Source organism: Lichtheimia ornata, assembly GCF_029851405.1.
Source record: "Lichtheimia ornata isolate CBS 291.66 chromosome Unknown scaffold00051, whole genome shotgun sequence".
Classification (NCBI taxonomy): domain Eukaryota; kingdom Fungi; phylum Mucoromycota; class Mucoromycetes; order Mucorales; family Lichtheimiaceae; genus Lichtheimia; species Lichtheimia ornata.
The window spans coordinates 27354-45250 of NW_026695371.1; the positions used below are offsets into that span (position 1 = coordinate 27354).

A 17897-nucleotide genomic window follows, 5' to 3' on the forward strand; every position below is an offset into this window, starting at 1 on the left:
TATATATACGTTTATCAATGTACATCTGTGTGGGAGTCATTATGTTGCTTTGCATGTATCAAGGAAGGCGGATCTGTTTCACTTTGTGGAGAGGGATATTTACCCAATGCATCCACCCCATCGTCGTCATCAATGACCGTGGTATGCTCATCAGCGGATCGAAGCACAAATTCTTGTTGATCAAATAAAGAATCATTCTCCTCGCTTGTATCAGGCTTACTGGATGCTGCATGAGGTGTAGTGGCAGCACGTCGTATCTGTGATCGAGGTGGCGGATGTTGATGATGTTGATGATGATGTTGGCCACTGCTACTACTCATGGATGATGGCTCATCAGGTTTGCTGATGTTGTGATCATGTAGATAGCGATGGGGTGTGGTGGCAGCTCGACGAATGGCCCATTCAGATGAGGCAGGTGGAAAGCTTTGTCTTAATGTTGGTGTCCATGGTGATGGTAAGATGGTATGTTGTTGTTGTTGCTGCTGCTGTTGATGATGATGATGGTGATGCCGAACATGATAATACGGATCAATGCGTAATTGTGTTGGCGCTCTCGGTAAATCTACCATGGTATTACCACCACCACCACTATTACTATTACTTGGAGTGGCGGCAATGGCTGCTGTTGTCGTGGTTTCTTTAATGTCATCTGCTGGTGGAGGTGGTGGTGGTAGAGAATCATGTGGAAAATGATGCTGGGGTAGATTTTGTTGATGTTTCTTTTTTCTTCTCTGCTGATGATAATTGAACATGTATAGAGCCACAATGATAAAAACGAGGACGACCAAGACACCTGTAACGGCACCTGCAACAATAGCCATCGATGGAGTACTCGGCATGACTGCAGTTGTCTTGCCAATGCCACGATTGGGTGAACCGCCTGAACCGTATTCTGATGAAGGTGAATAAACTGAAGTCCAGCTCCACGTGACCGTATCAAGCACCTCAATATCAGACATAACAGTCAATGCAGTGGAAACACCTACAAGCTCTTTTTGGTAAGCAGCATGAATCGCCCCCCAATCAATGTCACCTTGTTATTATTACCTGTGAATCCAAATGCAACAATCATATTCGTGCCCACCATGGTTGCTATCGAGTATCGATTGAGCGATCCAATGTAAACAAATGAAACATAACCTTTATGAGGTCGATGTTATTACCTGTATGCTATGAACCATCAGTAAATCATGCTTGCCATCTTCTCCTATGTCACACACACACCCTCTCTCTCTTTTGTTGGAAACGAGATAAAAGGTATACTTACATCAGCACGCCCTTGTACTGCTGCATTTGTGTTTTTGATAGTCCATGTCCAAGTACGTGTATCAAGGACTGCAACATCGTTGTATACATGGTATCCATCATATCCACCATAGCTATATCAAAATGATGATGAGTCAATAAAGGTGTCTTTTTGTCATAGGATATGGGTACTTGCATGAGAATGGAGATGCCATCAGGCATCAATACTTGGCTATGGCTGCTACGACTTGCGGGCTTGTTTTCCTTGTCCAACTTGGCTTCCAAATGAGACCATTCATTGGTATCGATATCGTACAACCATATATCAGCCAGGGACACGGCCTCTCCAGAGAGACTATCAAATCCACCGAGAATGACAATGGTCTTGTCGTTGATCAACGTTTGCGTATGTCCATAACGTAGAGGTGGCATGGGTGTGGTTGTGGATGACATTGTTGAATTGGAAGGGTAAAGAGAGTTGACGAGATACATGTTGGCTGGAAGTTGTTGTTTGGATCCTACTCCACCAGCAGTAGCAGCCGTGCTTGTACTGGATACCGCACGCTTTCCACCCCATATCTATTATCAATAAAAGTAAGCATCAGCAAATTGTTTTGTGTGTGCACATTATACTTGCATAAGCAATGCCATTGCTTGATACGGAACTTGCTGCACCTTGCCTATTGAGATAATTGTAGCTGGGTAATGTAAAAGAGTTCCATCGGCCCACGTCGCAATCGTAGCTATAGGCAGTTGTCTCATCATCCGAAGTACTCTTTTCACTCATAGGCATGACCCCGCCAACAATGATCATATTGCCCCCATTATGACCACCCACAAAGGCGATATGTGAATAGACGACAGGTCCACCCACAGAGCTTTGTGGCCCCGATGCTGGTTTCCATGGCGGATCCGTAAGTGAATAGGATACATCGATGGGTAGAATGGCCATATCGGATATCCATAAAGGTGTGCTCGCTGATGAAGTGATGGATGTATCGCCCCCATAAAAGTAGATACTATAGATAATGATAGAGTTATGAAATGACTATCCCGAGAAAGAGATCGATCCTAAAGACCTCACCTGTCATTGACCAACACTGCAGAATGACCAAAACGACCCACTGCTGTGTAAGCCATACATGGCCATAATACAAGATGAATCCAAAGCAATATCCGCAAGATCATGAAGAGTACATGCAATGGAAAAAAAAAGAAGCAGTAAAGAGTAAAAAAGGAGGAGTTGAAGAAGAGGAGGAGATAGCAGCGTAAAACCAACCGACCCTTTCTTGCATGAATTAAGAGGGCAGTTCAATGGGTCATCTTTGCTTGGTCGCAATCAAAATACAAGAGATCGAGTATGCGCGCTGTTAAACAATGACAATAGGATATCTTTATCTCTTTTTTAATGCAGGAGATGTCTTAATAACTAGGTCCCTTTGTGTTGGGCTGAGCCAAAGAGTATGTAAAGAGAATGATCGACGCATGACAAAGCCTTGCTGTTGCCGATCCATGACCCGTTTGTTGTTGTTGTGGTGGTGCTGGTATGTTGCCAAAGATGTGATAAATCTCTTTTTATGGGTAGAAGGCCGACTTTTATCGTGAACGCCTTGGTGGTGGTGGTGGTGCTGTTGCCGAGGAACCTGCAGTCGCGTGGCCACCCGTTGTACGCTCTAACCTTGCTATTCGCCGTTGACTCGCCGACTCTGCTTCACTCGCTAAACGACGTCGCTTGGATATAAAGTCGCTTGATCTCGTCGTTGTTGTTGTGGATTGTGCATGGCTGTTACTGCTGCTGCTGCTGCCGCCCTTTTTGTTCAATGAGATGGGTTGATCCGATGGTAACCGTTGAAGGAAAAACTCGCGCTCGCTTTCTTTGGATGCTTTTGCTTGTGCATTCGCCTGTGCATTCATGCGTTCTTCCAAATGCTTCTTTACATCGTCAAGTGTGTCGACATCTTTGGCAGTGATTGTAATACTGGAGGGAGGTTGTCGTATCATGGGTGCTGCTGGTAACGAAGAATGATGAAAGAGGCAACTGCTTGGAATTTCCTTTCCCCCTTCAGTCCCTTGACAACAATGAATGTTTCTTTGATCTCCCTCCTACATATGTACAAGTATCTACCTGCCCCCTACCAAAATAAACAATGACCATATCAAGTTGATTGTGTATTACCAATGTTTTCTTGTCCTGTTACTATACACTTGAATTGTCATAAAAAAGGTTTGGTATCATTGAAAAATTGGAGGGAAAGAAATTCACTATGATGCTGCTTCTATTTACGAATGGGTTTGTTCTGGATCACGTCAATGATCTCTTCTTGGGTTAACGTTTCATACTCAATGAGCGCACTAGCTAATCGATGCAATTCATCCATGTGTTTTGTCAAGACTTCACGTGCACGTCCCTCCGCTTCCTACAATGATGAAAGAAAAAAAAAGATGTCAATTGGATGCCTTGATGATGTTTCATTGTTTTACTTTACCATCACAAACAACTTGATCTCTGCTTCAATGAGCTGCTTGGTATCACTGCTCAAAAACTGCATGGCTTCATCGTCGTAATCCACAGGCCCAATCCTTTCACTCATGCCATAATGTCGCACCATACGCTTAGCAACCTCGGTCGCCTTGACGATATCGCTGTGTGCTCCACTCGTTACGTTTTCATCACCAAAGATAAGCTCTTCTGCAATTCGACCTCCCAAACAAATATCAAGTTGTGCAAGATATTCACGTCTTGAAAATGAATCCTGGAGAAAGAAAAAGAGGGTTTAGCATATCCAAATTCTATGTATCCATTCTCTCTCTCTTTTTTTACCTTATCCATTTCCGGGAGTTGTACTGTCATACCCAATGCTCGACCTCGTGGCATAATGGTTGCTTTATGCAATGGCATCGCTCCAGGCGTATAGTAAGCGACCAAGGCATGGCCACCTTCATGATAGGCTGTCAACTTTTTGCTCTCATCGGTAATGACAGCGCTTCTTCGCTCTGCACCCATAATGATCTTATCCTTGGCAAACTCAAGATGCTGCATTTGGATCTCTCGTACACTGTCACGACTTGCTTGGATAGCAGCAATGTTGACAAGGTTGGCAAGCTCTGCTCCACTGAAACCAGGTGTACCACGTGCGATCGTCGAAACGTCCACATCGGATGCGACAATAACGGATTTCATATGATGCTTGAGAATTTGCATGCGTCCGCGTACATCAGGTAAAGGTACATTGACCATACGATCAAATCTTCCAGGACGCACCAATGCCTTATCCAAAAGCTCAGGAAAGTTGGTTGCTGCAATAAAGATCACTCCCTCTGTTTGTGAAAATCCATCCAAATCCACCAAGAGCTGATTCAGTGTTTGCTTGATATACGTCGAATCCTTTGGATTCCGCTTGGATCCAATAGCGTCAATTTCATCAATAAAAACAATGCTGGGTGCCTTGCGTCTTGCAGCAGCTAGGATGTATATATGAGTGATAGGCTCTCCTTCTCTCTATACATCCATCCAATCACTTACCAAACAAATCGCGTACACGCCTTGCACCCACACCAACATACATCTCGTCAAATTCACTTCCGCTCATGAAAAAGAAAGGGACACCTGCTTCACCTGCCACAGCTCTTGCCAATAGTGTCTTTCCTGTGCCTGGAGGACCCGTCAATAGTACACCCTTTGGTAGCTTTCCTCCCAATTCTGTAAACTTGTGTGGGTTCTTTAGGAATTGAACAAGTTCCTCCAGCTCCTGCTTTGCCTCATCGCATCCTTGAACATCGCTAAACTTGACCACCTGTTGTGATGATGGTTCATATTCAGTCTGTGGTGCAGTTGTTGTTTTCAAGAAACCCGAGTTCTCCATGGCAAGTGATAATACTGTCAAGAAGCAGAATGCGTAGGTCACCGTAACACCCAACCAGCGTAAAATCCGCCACATGATATATCCACGTGCTATATATCCCAGGGTCAATATCCTTGTCATCATCCTCATCCTCATCCTCCTCTTTACATACCTTCTTCTACCACCACATAGACAGGATCTTTTTGAGTACGTCCAGAAGCAAGTTCACCAGCAGCTCCACGTGAACCACCACCAGCAAGCACATCTGCCAACTCGGCTTTCTCTACATATGTATAGCAAAATGTCAACATACACATCACAAACCTCATTAAAATCAAGATTGTTGTTACCTCCTCCTTGACGACCAAGACGCTGCATAATATCAGGGATCACTTTGTGTTGTTGGCCCGTTTCAACAAGTGCGGCAATATATTGCTTGTAGCATTCTTCATCATGCGCAAATCGCCCTCGTTCAAAGCGTGAAATCACCTGATCGGGTCTCCTTGCCAACCGCAATTCCTGGTATATATACCATACTATCAATGGATACTATGCTCCACCACCATGGATGATGATGTTGATGAAATTACCTTGTATAACTCTGCTTGAATTGCAGGATTATCAGCTGCAGCATTCGCATTTTGTTCCAATCTCGCTAGTCGACGTGGATCACGAGGTCGTGGTGGTGGAGGTGGTGGACCGTGCATAGAACGTAAAGTGGTGTTATGTCGCCACTATAATAAGAAATTATGGTAAGTGGGTCGGTCGCTGCTGCAAGGAGGTGAACGTCGTAAGCAAAGAAAGGCGGCCATTACATTGTAGATGGGGGTGCGTGGAGACCCATGACGAGACAATGGTATGAAATGCAAGGTTCTCTGGTTGTTGCTGTTGCTGCTACTGGCTCTGGATATACTCGTTGGCAAACGACGATCGTACCACTTTGACGACTGAACAAGGAGCTAAGACCACACCCAACCCTTTAGCCTGTAGAAACCAACACCCTGTCGTGTGGCCCCCCATGTCAAAGCGTACCTTGTGCAAGGATCTTAATTGAGCATTCATGGTCGTCAATGGAGCGCGTATAAAGTGAAGAAAAAGAAGGTTTATACAAGTGCAAGTTGCGTGTGTGTTTGTGTTCAAGTGTGGTGGTGTGCAGCAACCAAAAGTGAGTGGGAGAGAAAGGGCGTATGCCGATGCCTATCGCCGCTTGAATCTCTTTTGCATACGCATGAGATTACCTTTTTGTGCGTAGAAGAATGGGCCCAATACCTTTGCTTGCAATGATTTCGTTTCCCACATGAGCATGCTATAACCCAATAAATCACCATCGCAGATACTTTGTAACATGTCATTGCATATCAACCACAGCCATTCAATTGCTGGAGAAAGTATGTGGGAAAATAGGATGATGATAATCTTTTGTGTACATCTACTCCACTGGAGAATTGACATATTAGGTATAACGTATGATATTGGAGGTTGTGTCAAGTGCCATTTATGTTTTCATGATTCAAGATGCTATTAGGCTAATAGGAATGTCTCTCTTTTTTGGATGTACAATGCAAGAACGGGTGTATGATGGGGAGGAGGAGGAGGAGTAAAAAGTATAATGTACAAAGTTTGGGCTACCTGAAAAGACCCACAATGTTGAATGTCAAGCAGATACACATGACCATCAATCCATAGGTTGCCAGGCAAACCGCCGTAATCTTATGCCGATCCCAAGGATCATCTTGATGAAGCTTGTAATAAAAGATGCCGGGTAAAATAAATGAAATAGTGGTCGATCCAGTCGATCCAACAAATGCAAGAACCTATACCATCCATGTTTTAGGCATATAATCCTTCTCCTTTCTTGATGCAACTTACCACATCTAATTCCGTCACCGTGATTGCGATAAGATAGCTTGCCACAAGAATGCATGTTGTTACGATAAAATACTTGAAAGCAGATGGAGGAGGCGGTACTTTACGATTACGTGTCTCTGGAGATGACCAAGCCAAAATCTTATCCAAGGATGCTCGACATGGATGTGCTTGAAGTGGATAACTGAATACAACGAGGATAACAATGGCAAGTCGTCCTCCTGCAACGAACCCACTTTGCGGATCTAAAAAATCGCCAAACCCAATGAATACTTTTACCCAACCTTATTCCATGCATCCACAAAAGAACTTACATTCGGTGATGATATTACTCAATACATTCTTGCCAAATGTCAAATAACCAAGAATCCCAATGGCTTCATAAGCTGCCCAAGCACTTCCAATGGAGATCTGGATCACCTGGTTGACTTGTGGTTGGCTGTTATCTTTGAGTTCATTGTATACGGAGAACATCTATCATTTCGACTCGTGAATAAAAGTATACCTCGCAAGCTAATGTATTTCATGTACATGTACTTACATTTTGGTGACATGTGAAAGCGAAAATGAAGACTGGCAATCTTCTGAAAAAGACGGATGAAAAGGTGACGAGTTCGACTTGGGGTGGTGCTGTGGTATTGATGGCATCTTCAGGGACAAAAAAGTGATATACAATGATGGCGCATAGGTAGACGACTGCAACGAGAGCAACGATACTGGTATATTTTAGCGAATCCAATTTCCTCAAAAAGCTGAGCGGTAGAATCGCGCTGGCCATCAAGACGGTGATCCAAAACCGACGATCCAGCAGTATCGGATCATGCGTGATGTAGGCACATACCTAAACAATGTACCATGATGTCAATCACCACCCCTTCCCTCTTCTTCATTTTTCATGCTCCCTTCAAAGTGACTTACATGAGGCATTAGATCACCAATGATAATTAAGTAGCTGACAGCGACACCAAAGCATTTGATAGCTATAGCCAGGTCGAAGAAAACAGCAAGACTGGGCCATGTTAGCTTGGAGATGGCGAAAAACGAAGCTGATCTTCCTTCTGTACGTGCGGCACACCGTGATAAAAAGTAGAGACCCAATCCAGATGCTAATGCTGATAATAAAATCACCACAATGCCTGTCAATAATCCCACCGAGGCTACAGCGGCTGGCTATCGTCATCATCAAAGAGAGAATGTACATGTATGAGTAAACCAACCTCGAGAGAGAGAGAGAGAGAGAGAGAGGCCAACAACAACAACCTTTTATATGCTTCTTACCATGGCTAGTAATCCGGTACCGAGAATAGTATTGAGAAGGTTGATGGAGGAGCTGAATGGTGTTCCGGTAGCATGTTCATTGCTGCCTTCCAATGAGGAGGAATCGGGAGTGTGTTGAAAAATGACGGAGGCCGAGGCTGGATCCAACAAGGGATGTTCATCGGTGGAAAGACGATCGTCAATAGTGATCTCGGCGTTGGCGCCTGCCGCTGATAAAGACCGTGGCTCGATAGTTGTGTTTATCCTGTCGTACCTGGCCATGACAAGGTATCATATAAAGAGAGAGAAGAGAGAGAGAGAGAGAAGACCGAAAGAAAAGGATCAGCGTTAATTCTCGGGTTTCACACCACACACACACAACTCTTATTGCGGCGATTGTTGCTGTTGTTTCACACAAAGAGTGGACGAGGCACATTATAGGTTGTACAAGCTAAACTTTGTGGATCAATGCATGCTTATGATGATGATGTAGGATCTTGGGTGGTAACTTCAGCAGGATAGATCGATACATATGGATACATGGTAATGTGCCTGACAACAAGAGATAGGTGCCTGGATTATTCACACCCCTCTTCCCCTGAGCAATGTTTTGTGCTTCTAGAAGACCTTTTTTTATACTTCGGAATGGTTCCTTTTGGGTTCATTGTCATCGTCTGTGTAGTGAAAGGGATACATCTAATGTAAATGAACATACTCCTTCCCTCTACTTTTGAATCCTCTCCTTCTGTCATTTAATGATAATAGTGGTGATAGCCCTCGCTTTCTCTCTCTCTATTGATCTCCTTTTTCAAGTTACTTTTATTACTCCTTCCTCCTCCTTCTCCTTGTAATGACGATATAATGTAACTCGTTTCTTTCAAGATGCTTCGATTATGCGTTCCTACACGAATGGATCCCCTCGTTTTTTCATGCATCCATGCTTTAAAGTTAATCGATCTACAAGCTTCGTAAATAACATACGATGAGATTTATGCAACAACAATGCTATTAAAAAGGAACGCTGTAATTTGAACATGAAGCAAGCATGATGAACAAGTGTTTTTTAATATGATGCAAGGATTGTTGTTTCAATGGTGCGGTTTGTGTGAGTGAGAAGAAAAAAAAAAAAGAGAGAGAGAGAGAGAAGGAAGAAAAGAGGAGAAAAGAAAAGGGAGCAAAAAGAGCTTGAGGGAAAACTCGGAATAGAGAGACAAGGAGCACACAAGAGGAAGGGTTGTGAGGGGAGAGAAACAAAGGAGATTATTACAAGAGAAAGTGGGTATATCGACGACTTTCCACGTGTACTTCCATGTCGGTCAATTTGTACTCATTCAATTCCTGTTTTATCTTGACGGCCAATGTAGGGGTCAATTTTTGGCACGTTGCTTCCGTATCGCATCGACGATCGTATTCACTGGAGCTGAACGTTTCATGCACTTGAATGGTGGGGTAGAATTGAATCTTTTTCTTTTTGCCGGATGAGGAAGAAGAAGAAGATGACGAAGATAAAGATGAGACGGTCGATACATTGGATGAGATAGTGGGTGTTCGTGGTGGCGTTGGACACGATGATTTCACAAAGGGTGGTGCTGGTGGTGCTGGTAATGCTTCTTCTTGTTGATGTTGATGTTCTTCATCGGTGGCTTCTTCTTCAGGCACGGTGGGTACATTGTTGTGCTTTTGAAAAAGACCTGACAAGGCAGCAATGGATGAACGTCGTCGTACACGTGTTGATGTCGTCGTTTCAGGTACTTCGGATTCACTCTTTCCTTTGAAAACTTCCTTGATACGTCGAGAAAAGGATCGCTTGGAACTCACCGACATACCGGATACAGAGGATGCAATCGATGTAACCGATGATCGTCGTCCTATAGAAAATTCGGTCGAAGAGGCACCTGATACAGTGGATGAAGATGAAGAGGATGTGCGAGAAGGTCGTGGATCATGAAAAGAAGACAACGAATGCTGAGAAGAAATGGATGATCGTGAATGGGGTGATCGTTGTGCTGGTGATGATCGAGGACTACTACTACGAGTAGGTGTTGATGTTGATTTGTGAATAGAACGAGGTGCAGCAGCGGATGTATCAACCCAAAGATTAGGATGGCAATTAGGATAATAGTACTGATAAGGTACATAAGAGCCACCATTCTTTTGCTGGGATGCAGCATGAGCATGAGCATGAGCAGCAGCGGCAGCGTATTGTTGCTGATAGTATGCCCATTCGGCAGGGGATGGATAACCCATGTTGGGATATCCCCAACCAGAAGGTGGCATCATGTTTGCTTGATCAAGCTGGTTAGATGCAAATAATGTCAGTAAAACGACCTAAAAAGCAGGGAGAGAGAGGTGCAGCGGAAAGGGGAATCCAAGGAGGGTTGTTGCTGTGTAACATTCCCAGCTTGATTTATCAACCCACGACATCCGCCTACATTGGAGGGATAAAGGGATGGATGGACTTTGTTACCTGCTTTTGCTTGTGGTGGTGTCGCATCTTGTTGGATGCCATGTAGTTTGCCAATGCAACGTCCTCTCCAATCTTCTCTTGTTGACGTCTCGAGCGATTACTGGGGCGGGAGTATTGTTGATGAGCTGTCATTGTAGCCATTTTTTGTGTGTGTATATATCTAGCGATGCTGTTTGTGGAGCTTGTAAAGATAAAAGAGGAATAGGGTGTGTGTGTATATGTATATATCTGTAGGGCTTGGATAAAGAAATGGGAACGAGCAATAGACCTGTAAAATGGATTGAATGTTGTGTGTGCGTGTAACTGATGATGTTGTTGGAGGGATTAAGGCTCAACAATATACACTAGATGGATGGTGTGGTATATACAGGAACAGGTGGAGTAGTATAGTGAAAGTGAGAGCGAGAGCGATTATGAAAGAGAAAGAGAGGATGGCTACAGAAGGCGACCACAACACAAGTTAAAGGATTGGAAAGGGTGGTTGAAAGTTAGTGGATGGGAAAAAGGAAGGTTGTACATAAAAGACGTGCACAGGTTTTATATGCTTTTAGAGAAAGCCCCGCTTATTCTTATCCATTGCAGATACACACGAACACAAAATGGATCAACAACACCCTGTGACCTCTTCCCCCGCCTTAACCTTCTTTTTTAGAATATGATCTCCTACTTCTACTGATGCAATTCACCCTACCACTCTCACTCTCTCTCACTCTCTTTACACACACAAATCCTCTCCTTGCAACGCCTAATCTGGCGGGGCGAAAATCCGGCAGCTTTCGGATGCAACACCCTGTCGGGATGCTATACTGCTTGCGTGTCATACAATATAGAAAGAGGCAAGAAAGTAGCGTGATAATGGCTATTAGATATTTTGTGTAGCATTCCACTTGGTTCTTTTTGCATTTGACTCCGCTGAACCCACGTACTTGGGCATCCTGTACGCATATTCTGTAATAGAGCAACACTTTAATTTTGTACAGCCAATGGGGACGCTGTTTCCTCCTACTCCCTCTTATAAGCCTTGATACACGCGCTTTCTCCTTTACCCATCACCCGTTTTCTCGTGGGTGGGTGTATATGTGGGTGTATGTGCTCCTCCTCCCCCAAGTACATTCGTTTGCTCCCACACACCATCTCATTCCCACACACACACATTTATATATATACATACCCATCATCTTGCTCCCTTTTGGGCAAAAAACAGACCTAGTTCCCCCTTACTTAAGACTTTCTATACCTTCTTAACTGCAGGGTAATGTCGGCATGGATACATCTTGCACTGCATAATCATCCAATACTAGGGGGTAGATCAAAATGGCATTGCGTTATTGTTGTAATCACGTTATTGTGTGTTGTATCCATGGCAACGCTTATGGGACAGGGAAAAAAAGCATGTTACGACATGATGCATGAAATACTCACGGATACCATAAACAATGCTGTCAAGGATGGCGTTACAAGCAAATGCAAGTTGACAGCTCCTTGTTTGTTATGGTGTTCCTTGCATCAGTCGTGGGATGCAAAAGATCTGCACAGACGCGTAAAAAAGGAAAGCGTGCTTCACGTTACACGAAAATTTCATAAAGGTGTGAGGTTGCATAATTTCACTTTTGACTACGCTGATATTGGCACTTGTACTCATTACTACCTATACAATCTTTATGTCGTATTATGTCGAAAGGAGAATATTTTATTTACAAAACATGCGTGTAAACGTGTAAAAAATGGATTATCGCTTATTTGGTGGCTTTAACATTCCCAATAGACGAGGTTCACGCTTCTGTAGTGGACTTTCATCAAGTGCAGCTTTGGGTAACTCCATGTATCGTGCCACCTTGCGTTCCGTTGGCTGTGATTTTGCTGTTAAACCAACACGTGCACTGTTCTCAGCAGGTGCGCCCAAATTTCCTCCTGATTCAGCCAAAAGTCGTTTTAATCGTTGTCGTTGTTGATCTCGCATCCTTTGATCTCTGGTAATAACCGGTCGTTCTTGTCGCTCAACGACTGCTAATCCTTGTTCCTCATCACTGTCATCCAGCGTCATCATGTGGCGACTATCAGGTGCTTCATCCTCTTGCTCTTCCTATCAACGACAACAACATCTTGATCAATAACCACGCCATCCTACCACTAATATCCGTTTTACCTCATCCTCTGGAATCACAAGACTCAAGTTACTTCGTGGATCAAGATCATCATCCTCATCCTCATCATCATCCCCATCACTGCCTTGCATCATATCATCTTCTTGTTCATGGTCACTCAAATCCAAACCTTGAGGATCTTCAGGCATTGATTGGAGAGCTTTTGCAAATGCTGCTGTTTTTGGATCACGGGCTATATCATAGACAGTTGTAAATTAGTCATACAATTTCCCTTCAATGAAAGTGAACCTCATCACATACCCAAGGCTTGAATTGGATCGCCACTTTGGTCCAATAATCGTTTACGTCGTTCGTTGGCTGCACGTCGTAATGCAATCAAATCATTGTCTTCTGGATCGTCATAGATATCGTAATCATCCAACATGAGGCCTGCTTCACGTGCTGCACGACGACGTCTCAAATCACCACTCATAATATCCTTAAGCAACCGCTCCACCATGTGTTTATCGGATTCGGCCAATTGTGAATTGAGTGCTGCACGTAATGTCGCTTCATCCACATGTTCATCCGTTTTATCCACAAGCATCCCATCTTTTTCATACTGATCAAGACGAGCATCATCTTCATCCTCATCCGCATCCGGACCACCAGCGCCAAAGTATTCATCTTCTGATTCCTGAGCTTCAGCATCCAAGTATTCACTCTTTTCCTTGCGTTGGTGTTTGATAGGTGGTGCTGCTGTTGCTGCTGTATCCACCATGTTGTCTTCCATTGGCTGATCGACTTGCTTTTCTGATCCTGTGTCGCTAGCTTCTTCATCATCATCGCTGAACAAGACGTTGTTGCGTTTTCTTTTGCGAATAGGTTGATCATCACCATCATCCTTCGGCATCGCCTCTGGTGGATTGGTGGCTTCATTCTCCTTGTCATCCCCATTCTCTTCCATGTGCACGTCTTCTTCATTGTCATCCTCGCCAACCTCTTCTTCTTCTCCTTCTTCTTCACCCGATAAAAACAATTCCTCAAAGACATCTTCATCTTCTTCATCAGGTACTTTGTCGTCATCATTGGAAGGTCGACTCTTGCGTCCACTTTCTCTGATAAAATGCTCATTGACTTGCATACCAATTTGCTGAGCCTGTTTCTCAAGTGCCAATTGATGCCGTACAATTTCCTCGGTGGTCTTAAAGGTACCCGTAGCACGTGCTTTTTCTTCCATATGGCGTCGACGTTCAAGCATTTCTTTTGCCATCATATCCTGTAATCGTTTGTTGAGATCGCGATGTGTCATGGGTCGATTCCTTAAAGGCGAGGGTGATGACTGGAATTGTTCAAAAGGTAATCGAGGTCGATCAGGTGATGCAAAATCCACTTCCTTGACAGCTTGTGGGTGCACAATCTCCAAATCACTGTCGCTGTCATCATTCAGTGCTTTGACTTTTTCACGGATCATGGTATTGGGTGATTTGTCTTGAGGTGGTGATGATGATGATGACAATAGGCGTTGCTGTTTGAATTTCTCCATGACGTGATTGAAGGAAAGTTTGTCGGTACGTGGCTGTAGCTTGGCAACCGTTGTACGTGTTAAACGCTGATTCTCTTGATGCATCAATCGTTCAGCACGTTTTGACATTGCACGTTTTGGTGGTCGCTTTCTCTTTTTCCCATCCTCATCCTCATTATCATCCTCACTATCATCATCTGATACGGCTGCTGTTGCTGCTGGTGTTGTCGATGAAGTCTTTTTCTTTTGACGTGTCTTTTTGGGTTGTTGTTGACGTCGTCGTCGTGGTTGTTTTTGTTGTTGCTCATTTTCACTACTGCTGCTGCTGCTACTACTCTCGCTGTTGCCGGCAAAGAAATCGAGCGGTCGTCTTTGACGAGGTGGATGTCGATTTGCTGTAGGTGACGAAACTGCAGCTGGCAATCGTTGATGTATCATATCATTACCCTCATCATTGCTGCTGCTATCATCATCGTAATTGCTTTTATCGAGACGAGGTGATGGCTCAGTGCGAAGAAGTGATTGTACAGCAGGTGTCTTGACTGCAGCAGGCGTACGAAACAAGACATTGTCCTTGAGTGGGTCATCGTCGTCATCGCTATCATCGTCGTCGTCCAATGCACTCGTCAAAGTAGTGTCTCGCATTAGACGCTTCAATCTAGCTGAAATGTTGAGGTTGTCTACACCCGTCAAACCGCCTTGATCGTCGCTGTCATTGTCTGAATCGGACAAGTCGATGGTTGTCTTTTTCTTGTCTGTGGCCATTGGGGTATCATTGTCATCCGAGCTCAAGGCTAAGAGGGTATCATTGTGCGTGTCATTGTTATTGGGGAGTGGTGTATCCGTGGTGGTGGCATCCATCGTATGTTGAGCCGAGAGAAAGAGAGAGATGTCTTGCCCTGGGTCGCGTGCTCGTGCCAAATGCAGAAAATTTAATCGCGTAGATACACGCGAAAACCGCGACTTGTTCTCTCCAGGGGCTGCTGACTTTTATCAACTAGAAGAATACGTGCTCAATGTCACTAAGACATGCCTATATCACGATGCTGCAATACCACAACAAGAGGCTGTGAGTTACTTTGAACCATCACACTATCTTATGAAAACATCCGATCTCCTTCACTTTGATACATGTCCACCACTCCCCCATTCATAATCCAATCCTATAAATATCCAAGTATGTGTGCGAGAGAGAAACAAGATCCTTGTTCAATTGGTATCATTGTACGTACAAAGTATGGGAAAAGGGTGATGTGCGTGTGAGTATGAGTGGAAAAGCAAAACGGGTGATGATGATGATAATGGCGTGTGTACAATCTAAATCTCATCCTCCATAAACCTGTTTTAAACCCCTGATCCATCGTTTTGTGCGTGCGTATGTGGGTGGGTGCTTTTGTTGTAGGGTGATGTGTGTGTGAAGAATAGTTGCGTGGAATGGTGTGATGATGGATCAGTGGGATGGTATTTAGTGGTTGATAGCACGGATAAGATCCTCTCGGGTTTCAATGATAGCAGGTGCTTGAATAGTCTTGCCATCAACAATTTCCTTAAGACCTTCACCAGCATACGAGACCCAAGGGGAGATTTCAAATTGAAGCTTCTCAAAGTCATCGGCGTTCTCACCAACAACCTTACCACCAGCAGCCTCAACGAAGCGAACATGTTGAGCAATGATATCACGGCGAGAGGTCTCAGGGCAATCAGCACCAGTGCCAGGAGCATTCTTAAGAGGGGAGAATTCTTCCTTACGGTCAACACCGAGAACAGAGAATTGCTCAGCATAAGGGAATACATCAAACACAAAGCATTCAAGCTTCATGCCACTGTTGCTCTTGGGGGCAATTTGTTCACCAGTCTCCAAGTCAACGTATTTGATCTTCTTCTTGGCAATGTGGTATTGAAGTTCGGATGCAAAGGTAGGCACGCGTTCAAGGAAAGCGGTAGAGAAAAAGTGGTTGGCAATGTTGGCAGCACCAAAGGTCAAAGAGCCATCCTCATTACGCTTCTCGGAGACTTCCTTGGAGATTTCAGAGTATTCGACGACACCATAACGACCATCACGCTTGCAAACAACACCGACAGGTTCCTCAGGGGCCGACTTTGCAGCGGTCTTGACACCACAATCAGTGTTCTTGCTAACACAGTAGCCGATGAAAACGGGATCAGCAACACGTGCGAGGCAGTTATCGACACAGTAGCAGTGGGTGTACAATACACCACGTTCCTTGAGTGACTGGATCACACCAGTGTTTTGTACAGCAGCATAAATACCACCGTTACCATCGGGTGCAATGGCGACCTAAAATAAAAAACAGGCTAATTTTAGCTTTCTATACGCCGACACGTACCACCTTTCCCCTCCCTCTTTTGAATTCCTTTTTCCCCGCATATATATCATAGAATTCCGCACGTGCACAAGCCCATTCCAGAATGATAACTCACCTTGTTCTTAGACTCAAGAATAATTTTACCATCCATAGTCAAGCAAGGAAGAGTACCTAAATAGCAAAAAGTGAGTGGATCCAATATCAAAGAAGCATCGCTTGTATATATACATACCTTGTTGGAAAAAGATGACGTTTTCCTCCTTAAGACCAAAGAATGAATGTTCCTTAAAGAATTGATAGGTGGCTTCATGGGTGGGACCTGAAGTCATGATGTACCAAGGGATGATGCCTTCACTGGAATCGGTAGGCTTGCGATATTGACGAGCAATGTCTTGAAGACGCAAGATGCGTTCAGCTTGCAATTGGAAAAGAGTCTTGGTGGAAGGAAGGTTGATGTTGTAGCAACCCTTGGGTGCACTGGATCCAAGACGAGTACCTTGACCACCAGCCATCAAGATGACAGCCACCTTGCCTTGAGCGATTTGTGTCAAACCAATGGTTTGCCATTCACTGATGGTTTCTGGAGAAGCCTTGACGGTGGAATCGAAAACATCTTCAGGCAAAGGTTCAACAGAAGCTTCTTGGCTTTGGCTCTCGGCCTCAGCACCAGCAATAGCCTTGGTATAGATTTGGTTTACGCGATCCACATCCAAACCAGAGAGTTGTTCATACAAGGCATGTTGTTCATCCACTGATAATTGATCAAAGAAATGGAAGACGTGACCTTGACCAGCTTGCTCGTAACGGGTCTTCAAGGCTTGCAACTCGGCTTCAGGAATGTTGGTGATGGTCATCTTGAATCAGAATGTGTAAAGTGAGATGAGGAGAAAAGGAGAAGAGTAAAAAAAAGGGAGCGGGCCAGAACCTTTTTATAAAGTTATATGCATGTGCAATAAGTGGGCGTGAGTATGTATATATATACACGCACCACACACACACTACGTGATGTTTGTGTGCAGATGGGCGTGTCAATGCCAAAATCCGTTCCGTGGAACGGAGTTGTTCCTTGTTGCACAAGCCGATATTGCACTTGCCACTTTGGGAGCTAATGCATTTAGCACTCAAGGCACACACAACACGTACACGTACAATACCACACACAACAGCACGTCATGGTTGTAGTATATTCTGCTATTATCACTATCACTATGAGCAATCTTGTCATAAAGATTCTGTACATGGTACAAAAGTAATGCATGGATTAGGTCACACGTTGCATACCTG

General features: G+C 44.2%; 7 protein-coding genes across 7 annotated transcripts; all 7 read right to left on the reverse strand.

Moving 5' to 3' along the window:
• Positions 1 to 14: 14 nt before the first annotated feature.
• Positions 15 to 2197, reverse strand: O0I10_009066 (uncharacterized protein; the record flags this gene model as incomplete). Its single annotated transcript, XM_058489063.1, has 6 exons — positions 15 to 982; positions 1048 to 1092; positions 1164 to 1170; positions 1268 to 1379; positions 1520 to 1824; positions 1907 to 2197. The coding sequence occupies 6 exons, from the start codon at positions 2195 to 2197 to the stop codon at positions 15 to 17; spliced, it is 1728 nt and encodes a 575-aa protein (XP_058340111.1).
• Positions 2198 to 2841: 644 nt separating this feature from the next.
• O0I10_009067 (uncharacterized protein) lies at positions 2842 to 3246 on the reverse strand (the record flags this gene model as incomplete). The annotated part of the gene is made up of 1 exon (XM_058489064.1): positions 2842 to 3246. The coding sequence occupies one exon, from the start codon at positions 3244 to 3246 to the stop codon at positions 2842 to 2844; it is 405 nt and encodes a 134-aa protein (XP_058340112.1).
• A 275-nt stretch (positions 3247 to 3521) lies between these two features.
• Positions 3522 to 6149, reverse strand: O0I10_009068 (uncharacterized protein; the record flags this gene model as incomplete). Its single annotated transcript, XM_058489065.1, has 9 exons — positions 3522 to 3662; positions 3732 to 3998; positions 4067 to 4707; positions 4769 to 5197; positions 5260 to 5370; positions 5438 to 5606; positions 5678 to 5821; positions 5903 to 6046; positions 6120 to 6149. The coding sequence occupies 9 exons, from the start codon at positions 6147 to 6149 to the stop codon at positions 3522 to 3524; spliced, it is 2076 nt and encodes a 691-aa protein (XP_058340113.1).
• A 563-nt stretch (positions 6150 to 6712) lies between these two features.
• On the reverse strand, positions 6713 to 8492 carry O0I10_009069 (uncharacterized protein; the record flags this gene model as incomplete). The annotated part of the gene is made up of 6 exons (XM_058489066.1): positions 6713 to 6901; positions 6957 to 7198; positions 7268 to 7427; positions 7495 to 7794; positions 7872 to 8123; positions 8232 to 8492. The coding sequence occupies 6 exons, from the start codon at positions 8490 to 8492 to the stop codon at positions 6713 to 6715; spliced, it is 1404 nt and encodes a 467-aa protein (XP_058340114.1).
• A 981-nt stretch (positions 8493 to 9473) lies between these two features.
• Positions 9474 to 10809, reverse strand: O0I10_009070 (uncharacterized protein; the record flags this gene model as incomplete). Its single annotated transcript, XM_058489067.1, has 2 exons — positions 9474 to 10505; positions 10678 to 10809. The coding sequence occupies 2 exons, from the start codon at positions 10807 to 10809 to the stop codon at positions 9474 to 9476; spliced, it is 1164 nt and encodes a 387-aa protein (XP_058340115.1).
• Positions 10810 to 12406: 1597 nt separating this feature from the next.
• On the reverse strand, positions 12407 to 15147 carry O0I10_009071 (uncharacterized protein; the record flags this gene model as incomplete). Its single annotated transcript, XM_058489068.1, has 3 exons — positions 12407 to 12760; positions 12824 to 13014; positions 13083 to 15147. 3 exons carry the CDS (start codon positions 15145 to 15147, stop codon positions 12407 to 12409), a joined length of 2610 nt encoding a protein of 869 aa, XP_058340116.1.
• A 604-nt stretch (positions 15148 to 15751) lies between these two features.
• O0I10_009072 (uncharacterized protein) lies at positions 15752 to 17467 on the reverse strand (the record flags this gene model as incomplete). Its single annotated transcript, XM_058489069.1, has 3 exons — positions 15752 to 16585; positions 16729 to 16784; positions 16846 to 17467. 3 exons carry the CDS (start codon positions 17465 to 17467, stop codon positions 15752 to 15754), a joined length of 1512 nt encoding a protein of 503 aa, XP_058340117.1.
• Positions 17468 to 17897: the final 430 nt, after the last annotated feature.